General features: G+C 41.4%; 1 protein-coding gene across 1 annotated transcript in view; it reads left to right on the top strand.

The window, feature by feature from the left end:
- LAMB1 (laminin subunit beta 1) overlaps nucleotides 1-18940 on the top strand; it is a 1172470-nt gene that overhangs the window by 867292 nt on the left and 286238 nt on the right. The window contains exon 24 of the mRNA XM_044088561.1: nucleotides 1728-2097. Within this exon, the coding sequence (XP_043944496.1) occupies nucleotides 1728-2097 (370 nt within the window). The remainder of the gene's footprint in view (nucleotides 1-1727; nucleotides 2098-18940) is intronic.

Below are 18940 nucleotides of genomic sequence, written 5' to 3'. Positions count from 1 at the left end.
CTTTTAATTATTGCAGGGGGAAGCGATGGAAAGAGATTCCCAACAGAGTTCTACATGATTGCAGTGAAGGAATTGGAGAGAGTTAACTCAAATATTTAATGTTTGTGTCTTTCGGCTTTTCCCGGTTAGGGGTCGCCACAACAGAACTCCGGTCTGCAAACGATTGGTAGTGGATTTGTACGTACCGGGTTACCAGCCCTGATACACAACCTTCAACGAAGGCACACCCCATTCACGTATGCCTCCACACAGAAGACGCTCTAGCTGAGAATCGAACGGGACAACATCTTGCTATGAGGTGACAACGCTACCGCAGCACCAGAAGAAAAATTGGGATACTACCCAGATTGATTCAGAAGGTGAGAGTAGTCCCGATACTAGAAGAGAAAAGGAAGCAATAGATTTTGGGCCTTGAGGCCTATACCACTGATAAACTCGGACAACAGGATCCTAACCAAAATCTTTGCAAGAATAAAAATAAATGAATCCATAGGTGTATAGAGGAGGAGCAGTTTGGGTTCAGTAAGAGCAGGTGTCCCCAGATAACTGGTGGATAGTTTTACCTTTCCACACCTTTTCCAAGCACTGTAGTATGCACATTACTGCAAGAGCTGAGGCAGGATATGCCATGGCTATCTTACAAGGCTGTTACAACCTATACCTTCCCAGAGCCAGCCTCGGTTTGGTCCGTAAACTTTAAAACTCATCCCAATATTTAAAACTTCTGCAACAGTGAACAATATAGTGAACATATTACAGATGTCTAACAAGTTAGCATAACTGTAGATGTTCAAGTATGTTCAGTGTTGCATTAATAGTTTCCTCCCTCTACTATTCTTGTTTCTTGCCTGTTTATATCCCAGGATTTGGACAGGCACCTAGTCACCCTTTTCCTACCTTCCGGGCCTGATAACTGTACAAGGTGTCCCTATCATATGTTTGATTAGTAGATGGAAAGAGAGCTTTGAGAGCTCTTCTGGATGGGCTGCCATCCCTGAAGGGCATTTTTTACCACCTGGATAGCTAGTGCTCTGGCTTCAGCAAGACCCCATTAGTGTACAGAAGAAAGAAAGAACTGAAGTTGGCATGAGTGGAAGTCCCTGTTATACCACTGGTGTGCTGATATTCAGGTGGGAGAGGATCTGTCTGGCCAAGGGTGTGTGTGTGTGTGTGTGTGTGTGTGTGTGTGTGTGTGTGTGTGTGTGTGTGTGTGTGTGTGTGTGTGTGTGCGTGTGTGTGTGTGAGAGACGCTCAAAAAGACAGGCTGGACATTTGGCTTTCTGTGTCAGAAGTCCCAAAAGTAAATACTGCTACAACTTTGAACATATTCAAACATCTATAATTATGGAAAGTTCCTACACAACTGTAATTTCCTACAACCAGAGCTTGGCTTGCAAATCAAGTATTTTCACAAGTGCCCATAACTTTGTTACCCATATTTCTGAAGTATAAATGTATGTATGTATTATGAGCATTATGCTATATGAATTACCAAGGAAACAAGATTTTTGTGATCAAGTGCTCAAGTTTTGATGGTTCAGAATTACAAAACCTTCCTCCATATAAATCTTCCCAATCGAAAATAAAAGTAGAATCTGTGAATCACTAGAGGAACAGGCTGCTATAAACATAAAAAGAAAGTTGTTTGCATAATGTACTAGAAATAATGAAAATGTTTGACGTTTTAAATTTCAGATTTATAAGACAATTATCACTTTGTTTTAAAGCTTGTGACTGTAATGAACAGGGAATTGACACACCTCAATGTGATCAGTCAAGTGGACATTGTGTTTGCCGCGAGGGTGTTGAAGGTTATCGCTGTGACAAGTGTGCTCGTGGTTTCTCTGGTGTTTTCCCTGACTGTACACCATGTCACGAGTGCTTTGCTGTTTGGGATGTCATCCTCAAGGAACTGACCAGCAAGACACATCAGTTGTTGGAGAGGGCAAATGCGGTGAAGGCTAGTGGTGTTACAGGACCATACCAGGATACAATCGATGCTGTGGAGAGAAAGGTTGGTGAAATCAGAAGTATCCTTGACCAGAATCCTGCCACTGAACCTCTCAACAATATAGAGGGTCTTCTGGAGGAAGCTGAGTAAGTAAACATACAAGTTCTAACTGGCATAAATGTGTGCTGTCTGAATTAATTAGGCCAGCATGTTCTCTGTGACCATTAGTTTTGCACCTGTGTTGTTCACAGAAGATCTTTAATTCTGTAGCTATATTATAAATTTGTTTGAAGTGATTAAATGGCCAAAACTATCTGCAAAGGTTGCTCAAAACCTGGGGGAGCAGTATGAATTTTTTTTTTCCTCTGAGGGAGACAAGGTTCAACATTAGTTCTTTTTCTTATAAGCCTTCCCATACCCCAGTCTTTTGCAAAGGTACCTGGTTCATATACAATCTGTCATGGCTTTCACGTTTGAAAGGGCACAATCCCTTTCCGTTGCACTCATGGTCTGAACTAAGTCTTCTCTCGTTTTTTTCTTTTTTAACAGCTTTGTTAACTTCACATATTGCACAGTGACATGGGAACACATACACTGGTAGTTTGAAGCTTGGTGTAACCATAACTTTCTGTAATATTAAAACAAACGACTTTGGAGAGATATAACTGTCTGTAACACAAATAGATGCCTAGATTACAAAGAAAGCAGACACAATGTGCTGCTCACTTTCATTTCATCCTAAAGTAGATTTGGTAGTGATCCCCACTACCCATTACACATTTTAAGCCCAGATATTTTAGTTGCATTCTCCAAACTTTAATCAGAGGCCCATGATATCTTTGGCTGTCATGTTAATTTCTTCAGTATTAGCAGTCAGAACAGTCTTTTATTTGACTAACTGAGGATGACTTCAGAGACCCATGTGATGCAGGTTACCAGTAGATTCAAGGAATTAACCCAAGTCACATGTTAAACATTTATAACTTATACCAAGCTTAGGAAAGGGAGAACCATCAGGAAGCTTAGCTATGTCACCTTTGTAGTGATAAGGTTAGAGTAATTCCCTCTACATAAGAGATCATTAACATTAATACTTGCAGTTATCCATTCAGTTGTCAGGGTTTGCAGGGAGGTGTTCTGCTTGTTATTTAGGGGAGTCTATTCTAAAAATGGAGGATGTATTGGGTAAGAAACATTAGGCAAAGATCACATTTCAGGAGGCTGTAAGAGACTGAGTAGTGGACTAGAGATTTTAATGTTTTGGAATAGCTTGGCTTAGGCCACAGATACGTTCCAGTAAGAAACTATTGAACCATTTCCCTGTAGCTGTTCTCAGTGCATTGCATTTTATCTGTGATGTCACTGATATGACCTAGTGGGCAGTGGGCACAGTTTTCGACACTTCTGTGGCTCCCTGTCTTCTTGAAGGAACTATTTTGAACTTATGTTTCTGCTTTAAGTTGAAAAAGGAACAGTCATTAGTGATCTCCAGGAAAAAGGGAAATGGTTTTCATCTGTAAAATCACTTTCTTCCCCTTCTGCCAGTTGAATAAGTCAATCTGGCCAATGACAAAGATGGCTTTTTCTCTTCCTTCTTCTCTTTCCTCCCCAACCTCATTGGGAATCTGTCAAATGATTTTACTTGCACAAATTTAGCCAAATAATTCCCTGCAGGCAGGAGCCAAGCATTTGCAGGCTAGGTGAGAGCCCCTCTTGCCTGAGAAACCCTATCAGACCATCAGTTCTCCCAGAGGAGAGATTTAGCTGGTAGAGAGTGGGCCAACTGCAAGTCCTATAAAATACACCCTTTCCTCCTCTATGTTGCTCGCAGACTTGCCACAACTGCTTGGCACTTAGACCTCCTGTTTACCCAGCTCAAAAGGAAGATCCTTGCCAAATGCGGCAAGAGCTATCATAGCTTCTGCAGACACATGATGCACCCATTTGTACACCATTCCTCCCTCTTACGATGTTCTTCATCTCACATTGCTGCAGTCCTTACACTTGGGGTAGTCCGCTATCCTCGGTCGGCCCGAATATCAAAGTATTAGGCTGACGTCGGTCAAGGCGCTTAAGACTGACATCAGAACGTCAGGGTACAAATGCGCATGACCGACGTCATATCCCCAGCCTTTTTTGCCGCATGGTCCGATGCAGAAGCAGCGTTGCAAGTGCCGTTCGGCGTTCTGAAATTTTTCGAATTCGGAGTTTCAGACCGAGTCAAAGTTGGCTAAGTACCCGTTGGGAATATTTTAGTTTTTTCTTGCCTCAGTGGTTTACCGGATGTCAGAAAAAGTGAATAACTGTATTTCTTGTGGGAAGCAGATACCGCATAGAGATTATCATACTTTGTGTATTCCTTGTTTGGGGCCTGAGCACGACGTTGTTGGGTGTCGCTTTTGTGCTAGGTTTAATAAGCGCACTATTGCGAAGGTTAGATTGTGCCAGGTTGGTCTTGAAGCGGTGCAATTACAATATGCCGTCGGATGCTCCGGCGCCCGCTTCTTCGAAGAAGCGCAAAGACAAAGCAGCTAAACCCAGGCAAGAAGAGTTGTCCGTGCGGACGCCGGTTCTTTAGAGGTGTCAGTGGAACCGGTGGTTCCACCGAGGCTTCTCTGGAGTCCCAGGGGAGACTTTGATATTGCAGGATGTGGCCTCTCAGGAGGCAGGTCAGGCTGAAGGGGCTTCTCAGGTTACTGTACTCCCCTCCCTTCCTAGGGTGGTTAGGCCCTCTCCTTCTGTTTCCAAGGCTTCTCCCAGAGGCAGGCCAGGTTTAGCTTCTGTTGGTGTCACTCCTAGTTCTTCAGGATCTGTGCCCAAGAAGCACATGCTCAAAATGGCAGAAGATTTAATTACTTTGATTAGAGGTTCTTTGCCCCCTCCTGATAAGAGGCCTAGAGTGGAACCAGAGTTGGGGAGTTTTGAGCAGGTTTCGGATGTTTCAGAGTCTTCGGATGAAGACTTGCAGGAGTATTCTCCTTATTCTGATTCTGATGTGGATGATTCTACTCCTTCTGCTTCTCCTCCAGAGGATTTTTCTTTTTCAGAGACTCTTCATTCTATGAGGGAACATTTTAAGTGGGAAGGTCAGGACTTCTCTGATTCCAGGAAAAGGCTTAGGGAATTTTTGCTTTTACCCCAGCATAGGCCTTTGGCTATTCCACCTGTTCTGGATGTTGTAGAAGATGTGTTTGCAGAGGCTTCACTTAATCCTGATTCTTTGCCTCCTGCTCCTGTTAAACCGGACAGGTATTACAGGGTGCCTGAGGCTCATAAATATCTGTATAAGAGTCCTAGGGCGGACCCAGAAACAGTTAGTCAGGGACCTAAGGGTGTCAAGGCCTCGGTGGTAAAAAATCCGGTTCCTCCAGATAAAGAGGCCAGAGCTTTGGATAGATGGGGAAAGAAAGTCTATACTTCTTCCACCTTAGCTATGAGGGTTTGAATTGCCAGTTTCACATGTTGAAATATCAAAACTATCTTCTTTCTCAATTGAAGTCTAAGGTAGATGCTCTGGCAGAAGGCATTGAGTGTAAAGAATTACAAGATTTGGTACATGTTTCTGAACAGGTGGGTAAGCATTCTTTACAATATGGATTTGATGCTGTACAGGCCACGTCTAGGGTGGCTGCCACTGGGTCAGTTCTTCGCAGGCACGCCTGGCTGAGGGATCAGAACTTATCTGACCATGTTAAGACAAGGATTTTAGATGCTCCTTTACAATCTGATGTATTGTTTGGTTCACCTGTGGAGGCAGTTTTAAAGAAAATGGAAGACAAGGCTAAGTCTATGCAGACTGTTAAAGATTTTTTGCAAGTTCAGCCTCTGAAGTTTAGTAGGAATTGGCCTGCTAAGGGGTGGACGTATCCTTCTTATGATTCACAGTCTAGGGGAAGATCTAGACGTGGTAGGGGTAGAGCTCAGGGCTCTTTCAGACCTAGAACAGGGAGTTCACCTGCACAGTCTTCGGGTGAGGGCAGGGGCCAGTCCTTTCGTAAACAGGCCCAATGACCTACCTTTTCAGCTGCCAGAGCCTTCTTGTCTGGCAGCACCTTTGGGAGGAAGGTTGGCACTCTTCAAAGAAAATTGGAGTTTAATTACCCAGGACAGATGGGTATTGGATATTATACACCAAGGTTACAGGTTTTATTTCCATACCTTGCCTCCTTTCAAAGGCATGCCAGACGTTCCTCCACAGCAAAGAATAGAGGCTCACAAACAAATTTCTCTGCTGCTGCAAATAGGGGCCATACAGCCGGTTCCTCTGCCAGAAGTAGGCCTAGGATTTTATTCTCGCCTGTTCCTAGTACCAAAGAAGGGGAACACGTGGAGACCAATTTTGGATTTATCTATCCTCAACACTTATCTGGACATTCCCAAGTTCAAAATGTTGACGTTACAACAGCTTTTACCTCTGCTGGGCAAAGATCACTGGATGGTGACTCTGGATCTCAAGGAAGCTTACCTTCATGTTCCTATCAGGCTAAGTTGCAGGAAGTATCTGCGTTTTGGAGCTGGGACTTCTCATTATCAGTTCTCTGCATTGCCCTTTGGCTTATCTACTGCGCCCAGAGTGTTCACAAAGGTTCTGGCTCCAGTGATAGCTTTCTTCAGGCTAAAAGGAATACAGATCTATCCTTATTTGGACGATTGCCTGATTCTGGCCAAAGGAAGGGACGAGCTTCTTCATCATTTGCAATATGTGATAGCAGTGCTAAGATGCCTGGGGTATTCTGTGAACGAAATAAAGTCCAGTCTAGTACCCTCTCAAGACATGTGCTTTCTGGGTGTGAGACTGAATACAGCATCCCAGATGGCCTTTTTGACCCCGGACAAACAAAAGAATCTTTCCCTTTACTTCCATCAATTGTCTCATCAGTCCAGGCTGACTGCAAGGACAGTCCTTCAAGCCTTGGGGTTCATGGCATCTTGTATTCTGGTGCTTCCCAATGCCAAACTGCATATGAGGAAGCTACAATGGTATCTCAAAATGTATGGACACAGCACTGCCAAGATATGGACACTGTCATTCAGATAATACCTTGCATTCAAAAGGAATTTTGTGGTGGGCTCAGGAATGTCACCTAAACAAGGGACTCTCTGTGACCCGGCCAGAGGCGAGTCAGATTCTAACGACAGATGCCTCAGACAAAGCTTGGGGAGCTCATCTAAATGGAAAGTGGATACAAGACACGTGGCCTGCCAGACTACAACATCTACATATCAACTTGAAGGAGATGTTAGCAGTCCAATTTGCATTAATAGCTTTCAAGGATTTACTTCTTCCAGGGCAGGTGTTGGTTCTAACAGACAACACAACTGTCATGTGGTACATCAACAAGCAAGGGGACACATTCTTATCCTCTATGCAGGCAAGCAATGATTTTGTGGGAGACTGCTCTCAGTTTACAGCTCAATCTTCAGGCAAGGTTTCTGCCGGGAGCACAGAACTCCTTAGCAGATGTGTTGAGCAGGCGAATTATGGATCCCCACGAGTGGAAATTGGATCCTCATGTATTTCAGAAATTGACAGTGTCATGGGAACTCCAGACATAGATCTGTTCGCTTCTCCACTGAACTACCAGCTGCCAAAGTTTTGCACAAAAGGTTTCATCCCACAGCTTGGAAAGTGGATGCTCTTTCTTTCAATTGGAGCAATCTTCATGTGTATGCCTTTCCACCTCTGCCTCTCCTCCCAAAGGTACTCCTAAAGGTCAGACAGGACAAGCCAAAGATGATTCTAATAGCTCCAGATTGGCCTCGACAGCACTGGTACCCATTACTGAGAAGTCTGGTTCGGGAGCCTCCATGGCCTTTGCCTTCGTTTCCACACCTGTTGTCTCAAGAGAACAGTCATTTACTCAATGTCAAACTTCACTCTCTGCACCTAACAGCCTGGCATATTCTGTTTTAAACCCTGGAGGGTCTCAGCTTCCGCAGCAAGTTTTGAATGTTATTTTGGAGGCCAGAAGGCCTAGTACAAGGAAAGTATACGCAGATAAATGGAAGAGATTTTTATTTTGGAGTGCAGCAAAGGAATTTGATGTTGCTAAGCCTAATTTAAGTGTGGCTCTTCAATATCTTGCTGAGTTACTGGACAAAGGTTTGTCCTTCTCTTCTATTAAGATTCATGCTGCAGCAATTTCTGCTCACTATGACTGTGATCCACCATTGTTTTCTCATCCTTTGTTTAAGCAATTCCTTAGATGGGCAAAGAATATAAGACCCCCGCGTAGAGCTCCTACTCCTGCTTGGGATCTCAATTTTGTGTTGGAGAAACTCACTCTACAACCTTTTGAGCCTGCAGCTACTGCCGAGTTGAAATATTTATCATGGAAGACTGCTTTTTTGTTGGCCATTACCTCTGCGAGAAGGGTTTCTGAATTACAGGCCCTTATGGCAGTTGAGCCTTTCTTAATTTTCCATAAGGATAGGGTATCTTTACGTACTAATCCTTCCTTTATGCCTAAGGTGGTTTCTAGTGTGGCTTTAAGCCAAACTATTCATTTGCCTACTTTTTATGCAAACCCCCAAAATAAAGGGGAAAAGATTTTGCACACCTTGGATATACACAGGCAGTTGCGATATTATTTGAGCAGAACTAAAGGGTTCAGGCAGTCTCAGCAGTTGTTTGTTTCTTTTGCTTTGGGTTCTCAGGGCAAGCCTGTGTCAAAACAAACTATTTCTAAGTGGATTGGGTTTTGTATTGCTTTCTGTTATTCCCATCATGGTAAGGAGGTTCCAGCTGGGATTAGGCCTCATTCCACTAGAGCTACTGCCACTTCTACAGCTTTTTTGAGGGGGGTGGCAATTAAAGATATTTTGGAGGCAGCTACTTGGAGTTCAGTGCATACTTTCTCTAAGCATTACCACCTTCCACTTTACTCTAAATCTAGGGCTGGGTTTGCCACTGCTATTTTACAGGGCATTTTGGCAGCTCCTTCTACTTTATAGTTTTGCCATCCTCCCTTACCTCTGCTTTGGGATTCTACCCAAGTGTAAGGACTGCAGCAATGTGAGATGAAGAACATAGTACAGTTTTGTACCTACCATAAATGTAGATGTTCGAAGATCCACATTGCTGCAGTCCAATTCCTCCCTCCTTCCCCTCTGTTGTTAGAGGCGGTTGTGTGGTTTGGGTTGTAAATATTGTGCATATTGTATATATTGTTCATATGATTAGTGCAAGGGTGGTTGGTTGGTTTTTTGCTGTCTTTTTGTTTTGACCTTTCTGTTTAGGGTCTTCTGACATCTGGGGCAAGAAAAGACTGAGGATATGACGTCGGTCATGCGCATTTGTACCCTGACGTTCTGATGTCAGTCTTAAGCGCCTTGACCGACGTCAGCCTAATACTTTGATATTCGGGCCGACCGAGGACAGCGGACTACCCCAAGTGTAAGGACTGCAGCAATGTGGATCTTCGAACATCTACATTTATGGTAGGTACAAAACTGTACTTTCTGGGCAGCATTAGCTTGGAAGGGTCATCCAGTGTAGCTATGATGGAAATGCCCCAGCCTACATGGTGGCAACATCCCTCTCTTGCCTGCTACATGCCAAAGCAATGGCTCTGTTATTACAGTCCTGGTATTACCACCGAGACTGGTGAAGCGGCCATTCCCTCAGCATGCTTCCTTGTGCTTACACCTGGTAAAGATGAATAGGCTCTGCCTCTTTGTTCCTCTTCCATCCCCAGCAGGTTCTGCAGGTGCCTGTAACTGAGCGTGGGTCTCCTAGATCATAGAGCATTATCCCCTCTTTGCCAGTGGAGCTGGATGCAAACTGTTTTTGTGGCCTGAATGATCTGTGCTTTTATACTTTCCCACTGGAAGTTTATGTATAACCAATTTCTCTGTAATGCACTTCTTCCTGTAATCTCACACCAGTGCCGCAGGTCTCTGAGAAGGTAATATGCTTAACATTAGTGGGTACTTTTTACTTTTCATTTTAATCAGTGAATGAATAGTCTTGCAAGAATATCTTGACATCCCCATTTTTCCATTTAAGTCCTTTTCTGTCGTGTTTAATAATATCTGATAAAAGTTACTGCTTGATTCTCACACAGGAAGACCTTTATGGGTTCTTAGTATGCATTTCCCTTCAGATAAATATACTGGTTTTGTTCTTTCACTACTTGGAATGTTGTTTAAAATTAAACTAAAGGGGGACTGGGCCTTGGTGTAGGCCTACTGTCTTCCCTCTTGGTGCACCCCATCCCCCCACCAGCATCTCCTCCAATCTCTACTATTGCTGTCTGCAAGTGGAAAGTATAACTTCAAGTGCTGAACTCCATCTACTTTCCAGGGTAAGATGCACTGTGACACCATGAGCTTGGCAGGCTGGAACTTTACCAGGTAACACCTAATGTAACTGCTAGGAGTCAGCCTTGTGACAAGCTAGAGTTGCCCCCCATCATGAACGAGCTAGCAGGAGCTACTCACTCTCATCTTTTCCCACCAGCTCCTTCCTACAGGTACCTGAGCTACTATTCAAATTCAGGTCATCTGCAAGTGTAGTCAGGGCTTTATCCCTGCACACCACAAAGCTGGCAAGATGTGTGGGCATTGTTATCTGCAAGTCAGATGTGTGGAGAATGAACACAGAGCAAGGCACAGGAATGTAAAAAAAAACAACCATTGCCTTTCTTTGAGTCTGACTGTCAGATACAACGCACACAAAAATTCATTATCTGTCTTTTTATAAAACACACACACACACACACACACACACAAAAACCACTTGACAGTTTGCTGCTGTTGCACCTGCATGACCTTGATATGGCCTTGTAATCACCAAATTGAGACCTTGCATTCTCTGGAAAGGAAATAACTTTTCATTCCATTGAGCTTTTGAGCCTGTTGATTTACAGTAGGGGTTAAAATGTTTAGACAGCTGTGGACTGCAGTGGTGCAGATCATTCTGAACAGCTGTGTGGGGATTTATATGTGCTGTGCTGCCATCAGTATGTATTAGGCATCATAATATCACTCATTGTTTAATTGCTTCACATCAAGAATGTTTAATTGTAATTCTAAAAGTACATATTTTTTTTTTCACCAGCATGGTTAGGAGCCATACTAAATGTAGTAGAATTACTTAAAATGCAGTATTACCATGCCCTCCTTACTGAACTCCACTAACCCCCCCACCTCACACACACATTCATGGCTGTGCCATTCTGTACCCCTCCCATTTTATGTTCATGTTTAGCTTTCTCACTTTGTTTTATACCTGCTTAGGAGTGCTATCTTCTCTACAATGTTTGTTTACCACCCTTGTTATGAAGCTTCCAATTTCCATCTTTCTTTTGTATTACCAGAGTTCTTGACTGTTCAGACTCCCCTGTTTTCTTTACCCACAACCCATTCATCCAGTAGTCCCCAAAGTTTCTTGATTTTCCTGGTCAGCTGAATACTGCATATTACAAACTTTGTAATCTCCTGAAAAATACACAGCCCCTGCAGTTTGCCTCCATAGTAAATGTCTGACTTAGCTGTCCTTTTTTTTTACCTCATAACTTCACTCTTCATCAGTGAGAGAGTTCAGAGTCCCACTTCCTTCCTACTGTCTGATTTTTTTTGCCTCAATTTCCTCCACTTTTCATTTATGGTTCTCTAACTTCACATTTGATTGATGGTGTGGAAATGGAAGGTATCAGTGAATCTTGAGCAGTCTTTAAATTGTCCACTTTATTTTTTATTTTTTGCCATTTCCAGTGCAGAACCCATATTTTCAGTATCTCAGACTATTATTGTATGACTGCATTATTGTATTTGTCCTTTCAAATTTTGATAATTATTGCTGAAGCAGCAAAACAGGTTGGAGGGACAGGTTTTTAAACTAGAGACTGCCCATACTCTGGAATATACTTCCATTACACGTCAAGCAGAGCACCTCACTAGCCCTCTTCAAGAGAAATCTTGATGAGTGGATGGAAAATAGAAAATTCACCCCGGGGATCACTTCAGTGGCTGTGCTCGATAGAGGCGCTAGAAACGTCAGGTGGCACGATGCTAGGGCAATCCTATGGGCTAGGCTTGTAAAGGCTCTAGGGCCATTAGCTTAGTACTCGCCTATGAAGCTGTGAAGATACACAATTTTAATTATTGCAAATATCAAAACATCCATTGTCACTGTATCTACTCAGTGGTACCTACTGAATTGTCAGGCTACAGTGCTAACAGATTTTGGCCATATCATTTCCCACTTTAGCTGCGTTTTGAACTTTTTTTCATATACTACATTTGCAGTTTCCCTCAGTCAGTAATTTCCACGTCAATAAAGAACTTATTACATCCCCTACTACTTGAACTGAACAGTTTGGTGCAGGGAACAGAATAAACCATTGTTCACTCTAAAATGTGTTACATTTTTCCCAGATTCCAACCATCTGTAATGTGTTTCAGAGCTTGTGTAGGATGTGAAGCAAATTGCATATGGATTTGGCTGTTATCAGGCAATGAATTATTAACTCTTGAGGGTCACAGTCTGCATTACACCAACACTCTGGAATCTGCTTTCTTGTTGGTGTTGAATTAAAGGATTTAGGACTTAGACATCGTGCAGCTTAGGGCATATCCTCATACTGAAATATTCATCTAGTTAGGAATGTGACAAGCTTCTTTTAGATCACTTAGTTTTCTTACAACTTATTATTAAGATGATGTAGAAAACAGAAACTAGCCCAGAGCTATCTGATGAAACACAATTAAAAACTGTGGCTAAGATCTGGCTCAGTATTTCAGAATTACATTACTTTTATGATCTCACACGTACAAAGCCCAGAACGCAGTTACTAGTCTGAGTGCTTTCATAATTCATACCTTGCATGACCCCCCCCCACACACACACACACACACACACACACACCATATGCACAAACACACAGTCAGTGTTAGATACAACACAGTACAGATACTTTTGTATATTACTGCACATTTGCACTCCCAAGGCTGTTTTGTGTCACTGTGTTCTACTACTGCTTTCTCTGTGTGGGAATCCATCCTACGTTCTTTGCTGTTTTGTGTTTGGCTGTTCAGTCTTTCTTCCATCTTAATTTCCTGTGGCATAAGCTGTTTGAAGTTCTGGTACTCCTTACACCCATCTTTCTAATGTTTGTGCATCTGTCAAGGTTGGAAGTAATTAGCCTTGTTGTTTTCCCATGTAATTGTGTTTACAGTTGTATTTGCCACTCCTACAAGTATATACTGTGTGATCGGTAAGTTGCGTTTAGCATTTATGCATTGTGTTGTTGTCTAAACAAGCATTTTCTGTGTGTTGCTGGTTCTTTCCCTGTAGTTATGTCTGTCAGCAAGCTCCCATTTGAGCACCTTTCCTCCTTAACTCACATTTGCTTTCATCTTGGTGGGTGTTTTCAGCATTAAACCTGAAGATTCTTTGTGGCCAAAAAAGCTACTTTTGCATGTCTGCAGTGTACTTCTGTTATTTAGTGGTCTAGAATGTAATTACATTAAATACAGGATATCCGTTATTGCAATAAAAGATTAGAAATGTGCTAGAAACCTCTGAAGTTAGCTGTTTTAAACACAGCTAAATGGAAATCTTTTACAAGTTGCATAGCTGAACTGGACAAACTCCCAACACATCTCCACTTAACATCTTGTCAAAATCACTGCTGGTGGCATTAATGAGTTTAAGCAAAATAAAAACAGTGCGTTGTTAGATGTAGTTTATTATTTTTACAGGAGGAATGCAGTATATTGGATTGTCAGCATCTTATACACTCTGTTTTATATGTTGTGCTTCTTTCTTGTTGTACTTTTTGTTAAATTGCACATTTTTGTTCTAAACATGGTTAAGTGTTGAGTGAGGATTTTAAAACCTGTACTCATGGTCAAGGGAGCCCGCAGGATTTTTTGCAGGGGGGTGCAAACCCAGAGCCCCACCCACATAGCTCACCCTGCCCCCTGCCAACACAGCCCCACCCAAGTCCACCCACCACAAGCCCCGCCCACACAGCCATTCCAGTGTCCCATTACTTGGCTATTTCTCCCCATTTACTGTAGACACTGTTCAAATCTGTGTGCATACTGTGTTATGCTTTAGTTCTACAATGATTACAGGCAGTTGGATTTAATTTACAACTTTTATTTCAAACATTATAGCCCAAACACTGAGACATTTACTAAACCTAAACAAAGCAATAGTCTTACAATGAAAACAGACTTGGCATTAAAGCTTCTCTACTTTTGAAACTCACATTCAATGAAACGGCATTGAAACCCACATTCAAAGAAAATGCATCTGGCCAGTGGCAGGTTATTTACCTTTGAACTGTTTTCAAGCAATAGGCTCCTTGCACACCGTTAGGGCCATGCAAAAGTTATTTGATTTACCTGATTGTATTAATTATAATATATAATTGAATTATATCCCTTGTATTATACAGCAACACTTGTATATTTCAGTGTTTCATCTACAAATTCAGTGCCTGCTGCCGTCAAAGAATAAATTGCCTATGTTAAATTAAAAAAATGGTAAGCTGGTATGTTGCAATAGAAAATGGATGACAAGCTGAAAAACAGGTTCATAGTTATTAGGCATCTCATCCAAAGGAGGACATCCTGAGGACTGCAGCATACAAATGTATATGCTGTAGGAATAGAACCTCAAGCCTTTACATTAAGATGCAAGTATTCTACTTGTGGTGCTACTAACATAGCTTTAAAACTTTATACCACAATAGAGATACCATTTGCTAAACAAAATGGTTGCACATTGTAAATAGACTTGGCATGAGCAGCAGTGAACTTCGCTTCCCTTAAAACTCACAGTTCCTTGAAAATGCACTCGAAAATTCCACCTGCTAACTCTAACTTGGGCATTTCACTTTCTCTCTCTCTTACAAAGATACCACACCCTCAAGGCCTCACCCTTAGTGCAAGAAATCTTGACAAAGCCTAAAATAAATAGGGACAGATTATAAATATGGCTCTCAGAAAATTGCAAGAGTAACAGGATTTGTGTTAGTATGCATTTTCTAAATGACATGACATCTAAAACTGAAATGTCTCATTATTTAGCAACTTCAATCCTTTTAAGAGGAATATGGGGCAAAATCTGGACAGCTGAGGGTATGCTACCTCCCTCATACACACACCAAATAATTCTGGTCAGACTTGAATTAGTTCTGGGAAGGTTGCAATGAACGGCATCGTGCTTTATCTGAAGTGGGTGAAATCCTGGTAGCTAGTGATTGCAGCTCAGCAATGTGGAGCATTAAAGCATTTTTAGCAGAGCATTGTTTCATCACTACCTATTGTGTTTGCACATAAGCTGTAGTCATTTCAAACATTTGCCTTTTTTGATTACTACAGAGTACATTTACCCACCAGAGCTATTGTGTTTTGACTTCATTGTGGAGCTAGTTGTTGCAGGGCTTGGCTTTAAGTAAGGTAGCAATGCTTATTTACCATATACCATTAAAGCCACCCAACTACAAGTGTACTAACACACAGACACTGCTATAAGACACTGGTCTCCAATAAAATGTAATGAGCTTCTGAAAATACTGTAATCCTGTCCTTTTATTACAAATACTGTCATATGCATTTCAATACCCAAGGCTTATACATTATCTAGCTATGTAAATATTCTCTGCATGGCAACAACGAAAAGGCTTTCAATGCTAGCAATTCTTTAACAATATGCTTACTAAAGCTTACTTGCATCTTACAATGTCCGACAAGCTTACTAAAGCTTACTTGCATCTTACAATCTCCGACAAGCTTACCTGATGTTCATTAAACCATGGCTACTTAAACAGAGCAACAGGACACTGTGATAGCATGCAGTTCCTGAATAATAAGAAGCATAAATCAACAGTATAAAAATCTGATAGAAAACCAGAACATTTTGCAAAATCAAGGACAGATGAAAAGCCACTGTCATATTTGTGATCTACCTTGGATGGGGGAATACTCTGCACACTTACTGCATAACTGCTTCTTGCCTTCCTTGGACACACCCCGAGCCACTACAATGGGGGCTGGGGTGCAATAAGTATGTCATAATTTGAAGGCTCTGACACTCCTACCTCTCAACTTCAGAGCAAGAAATCTGGACAAAGCCAGACATAGAACTAGAAGTGGGACACAGGCCCAAAAATAAGGCCAATTTTTAAATATTGCTCTTATTAACTTAATAGAACAGGTAGATCTTGCATTAGTACAAATTTTCTGAAGGGTATAAAATCTGAAACTCAAATGTCTGCCATTATTTTCTAACTTCAATCTTTAATGACTTGCCACTAATTTGCCAAAAACCACAATTTTATGAAAAACAGACCAAAATGTGATGCAAAAATACCTGTCAAAAAGGGACACCTTTTTAATATTAACAGTTAACTTGAAGCAGCTAACAAAATAAGAGCATCCACATGCATTTCTGAAATAAAGGTAATCTACAACTGATCATTACAGTTATAATTGTAAACCCTCCACATTTTCTTCCAAAATTGCCATTTTGGAGGAGGTATTATTAGGGGAGAGCAACATTTTGAGCCAGAATTGGGGACAATTGAGATGTTTGGATATTCCTAATCTACAAAGTGATTTGCACGTACCTCTCAACCTCTTAATGCAGGAAATCTGAACAAGGCCAAATATATTGGGGAACATAGAAACACTACTAAAAATTGCTCTTGTATAAACACAGTCTTGCATTAGCATGCATTTTTCTGAAGGTTATGACATCTGAAACTCAATGTCTGTCATTTAATGGCTTCATTCCTAAATGATTTGCTAGAAAACCACAAATTTTGAGAAACAAACCAAAAATAAGCAGCAAATATCTATTAATTCTGCAAAGATATGGACAACTGAGAGGTATAGTTCAACCAGGGCTGTCTGAGTTTGCTACCCCCCCCCCTCACAAAATCATGGTCAAATGGAGCCTTCCCCCCCCTGCAGCCATTCCAATGTCCCATTCCTTGGTTATTTTGCCCCATTTACCATAAACACTAATGTGCATACTGCTTTACTTCTGCGATGATTTAGGATTTCATTTGAAAGTTTTATTTTGCATTTTACAGCACAAACCCTAATACATATCTGTTAAAGCAATGCAGTCTCAATGAAAATAGACTAACATTAATACTTCTCTGCCCTTGAAACTCACATGCATTGAAACAGCACCGAAACCCACTTTCAGAGAAAATACATTTTGCCAATTGCAAATATTAACTCTGGGCTGTCTTCAAAATCATAGGACCCTCGAACATAACATACACATGCTCTTTGATACACCTTCCTGACTGTATTACATTATATTCCTTGTACAATACAGTACAGTTGTTAAAGAGCATTTTAAATTTATTGTTTTGAAAATTTTTCCAGTAAACAAAGAAACAAAAAGCATCCACCAATGACAAAATTGCCCAATTCAGAACATTTCCATCATAAAGTCTACTCAAGTCCACCAGTATCAGTAAAAAATATACACAATCTCTGTAGTAAAATCCACATTGAAGAAATTTGTAACTAATAGAGGTTGCTGCTAGCAAACACTTTATATGTCATTATTTAATCTACAAATAAAGTGCCCGTTACCCTTGAAGAATAAATTGCCTTTGTTGCATGCAGTAAAATGAAAAGCTAGTAATACCGCAATAGAGAATGGATAGCAAACTGTTAACAGGTTCATAGTTACTAGGTATCTTTGCCAAAAGGACTGCAGCATCCACCCCCTTTACAACACAATACAGCATCAGCAATGCATTTACCTACTGCGGGAGTAGAACCCACAGCCTTCAGCATCTAAAGCAAGTACACTATCTGTTGTGCTATTAATGTAAGCAGACTAAACATAATCAGCACTAAACTTTTGCTCCCCTGCAGCTTTCAGCTCCTTGTAAAATCTACTCGACACTCAGCTGTATCTCTGAACTTTGCAGCACAAGAAATCTGGAAAAAGCCGAAATTTATTGGGGGGGGGGGCAAAAGGCCAAACAACAGGGACCCATTTTAAACATTGCTTGTATAATGTTTGAAAGTTGCTAGAATAAAATGCTGCATTACCACCATACATTTCACTGCCACGTCTTGAACCCAGGGGACCCCGTGCAAAAGTCATAGCAACATACCACTACGCCAAATCAGCTGTTTTGTGAAAGAGGAAGACTGAAACTTTACCATTTAGTGAATTCAGTTCTCACCATAGCACAGCTGTCAACCTCTTAGCACAAAAGACCTGAACAAAGCCAATAATGGGTGACTACAACCACCAAACATTCAGTGAATTCAGTTCTCACCATAGCTCTCAACCTCTTAGCAAATAACACCCGGACAAAGCCAGTAATGAGAGAATATAGCCCCCAAACATTTTCAGTGAAATCAGTTCTTACCATAGCTCTCAACATTAGCAAAAAACCTGGATGAAGCCAATAAATACCTGGATGAAGCCAATAAATACCTGAACAAAGTCAATACTGGGTGAATACAGCCCCCAAACATATTCAGTGAATTCAATTCTTTCCATAACTCTCAACCCTAGCACAAAACCTGGATGAAGCCAATAATGGGGGGAATACAGTCCCAAACACAGGGATACTTTTCAAATATCCATCTTGTACACTTAGAAAATTGCTAGAATAAAAGCTTGCTTTTGTTACCATACACTTTCTGAAGAAAAGAAGTCCAATATTGAAATGTGTCCATTTACATTTATTAACCAGGAAAGTCTGACTTTGAAAAAAAAAAAAAAAGCTAATTTTTTAGCAGAGGCCCAGGGAGAAACACTCCAGACAGCCAAGAATAAAACCAAATAATAACACTTAGCTGTCAGGCAACAAGGACACAAATGCAGAAACCACAGATTTTACGAAGAACAGAAAAGGTATGAGGGAAAATCCTGCAATATTTTTACAAATGGTGGTGGGTAGGGAATTCAGGCTCTTGCCACTTGGGCCCAAGGTACAGGGTTCAAGCCTTATTCTCTACCCACCACCATGTACACCTGGGGCATTACAC

This window comes from Protopterus annectens, chromosome 11.part0 (genome assembly GCF_019279795.1).
Source record: "Protopterus annectens isolate FY-2018-M chromosome 11.part0, PAN1.0, whole genome shotgun sequence".
Lineage (NCBI taxonomy): Eukaryota > Metazoa > Chordata > Ceratodontiformes > Protopteridae > Protopterus > Protopterus annectens.
The sequence above is the reverse complement of the archived record's forward strand: the minus strand, read 5'-3'. Positions and strand labels throughout refer to the sequence as shown.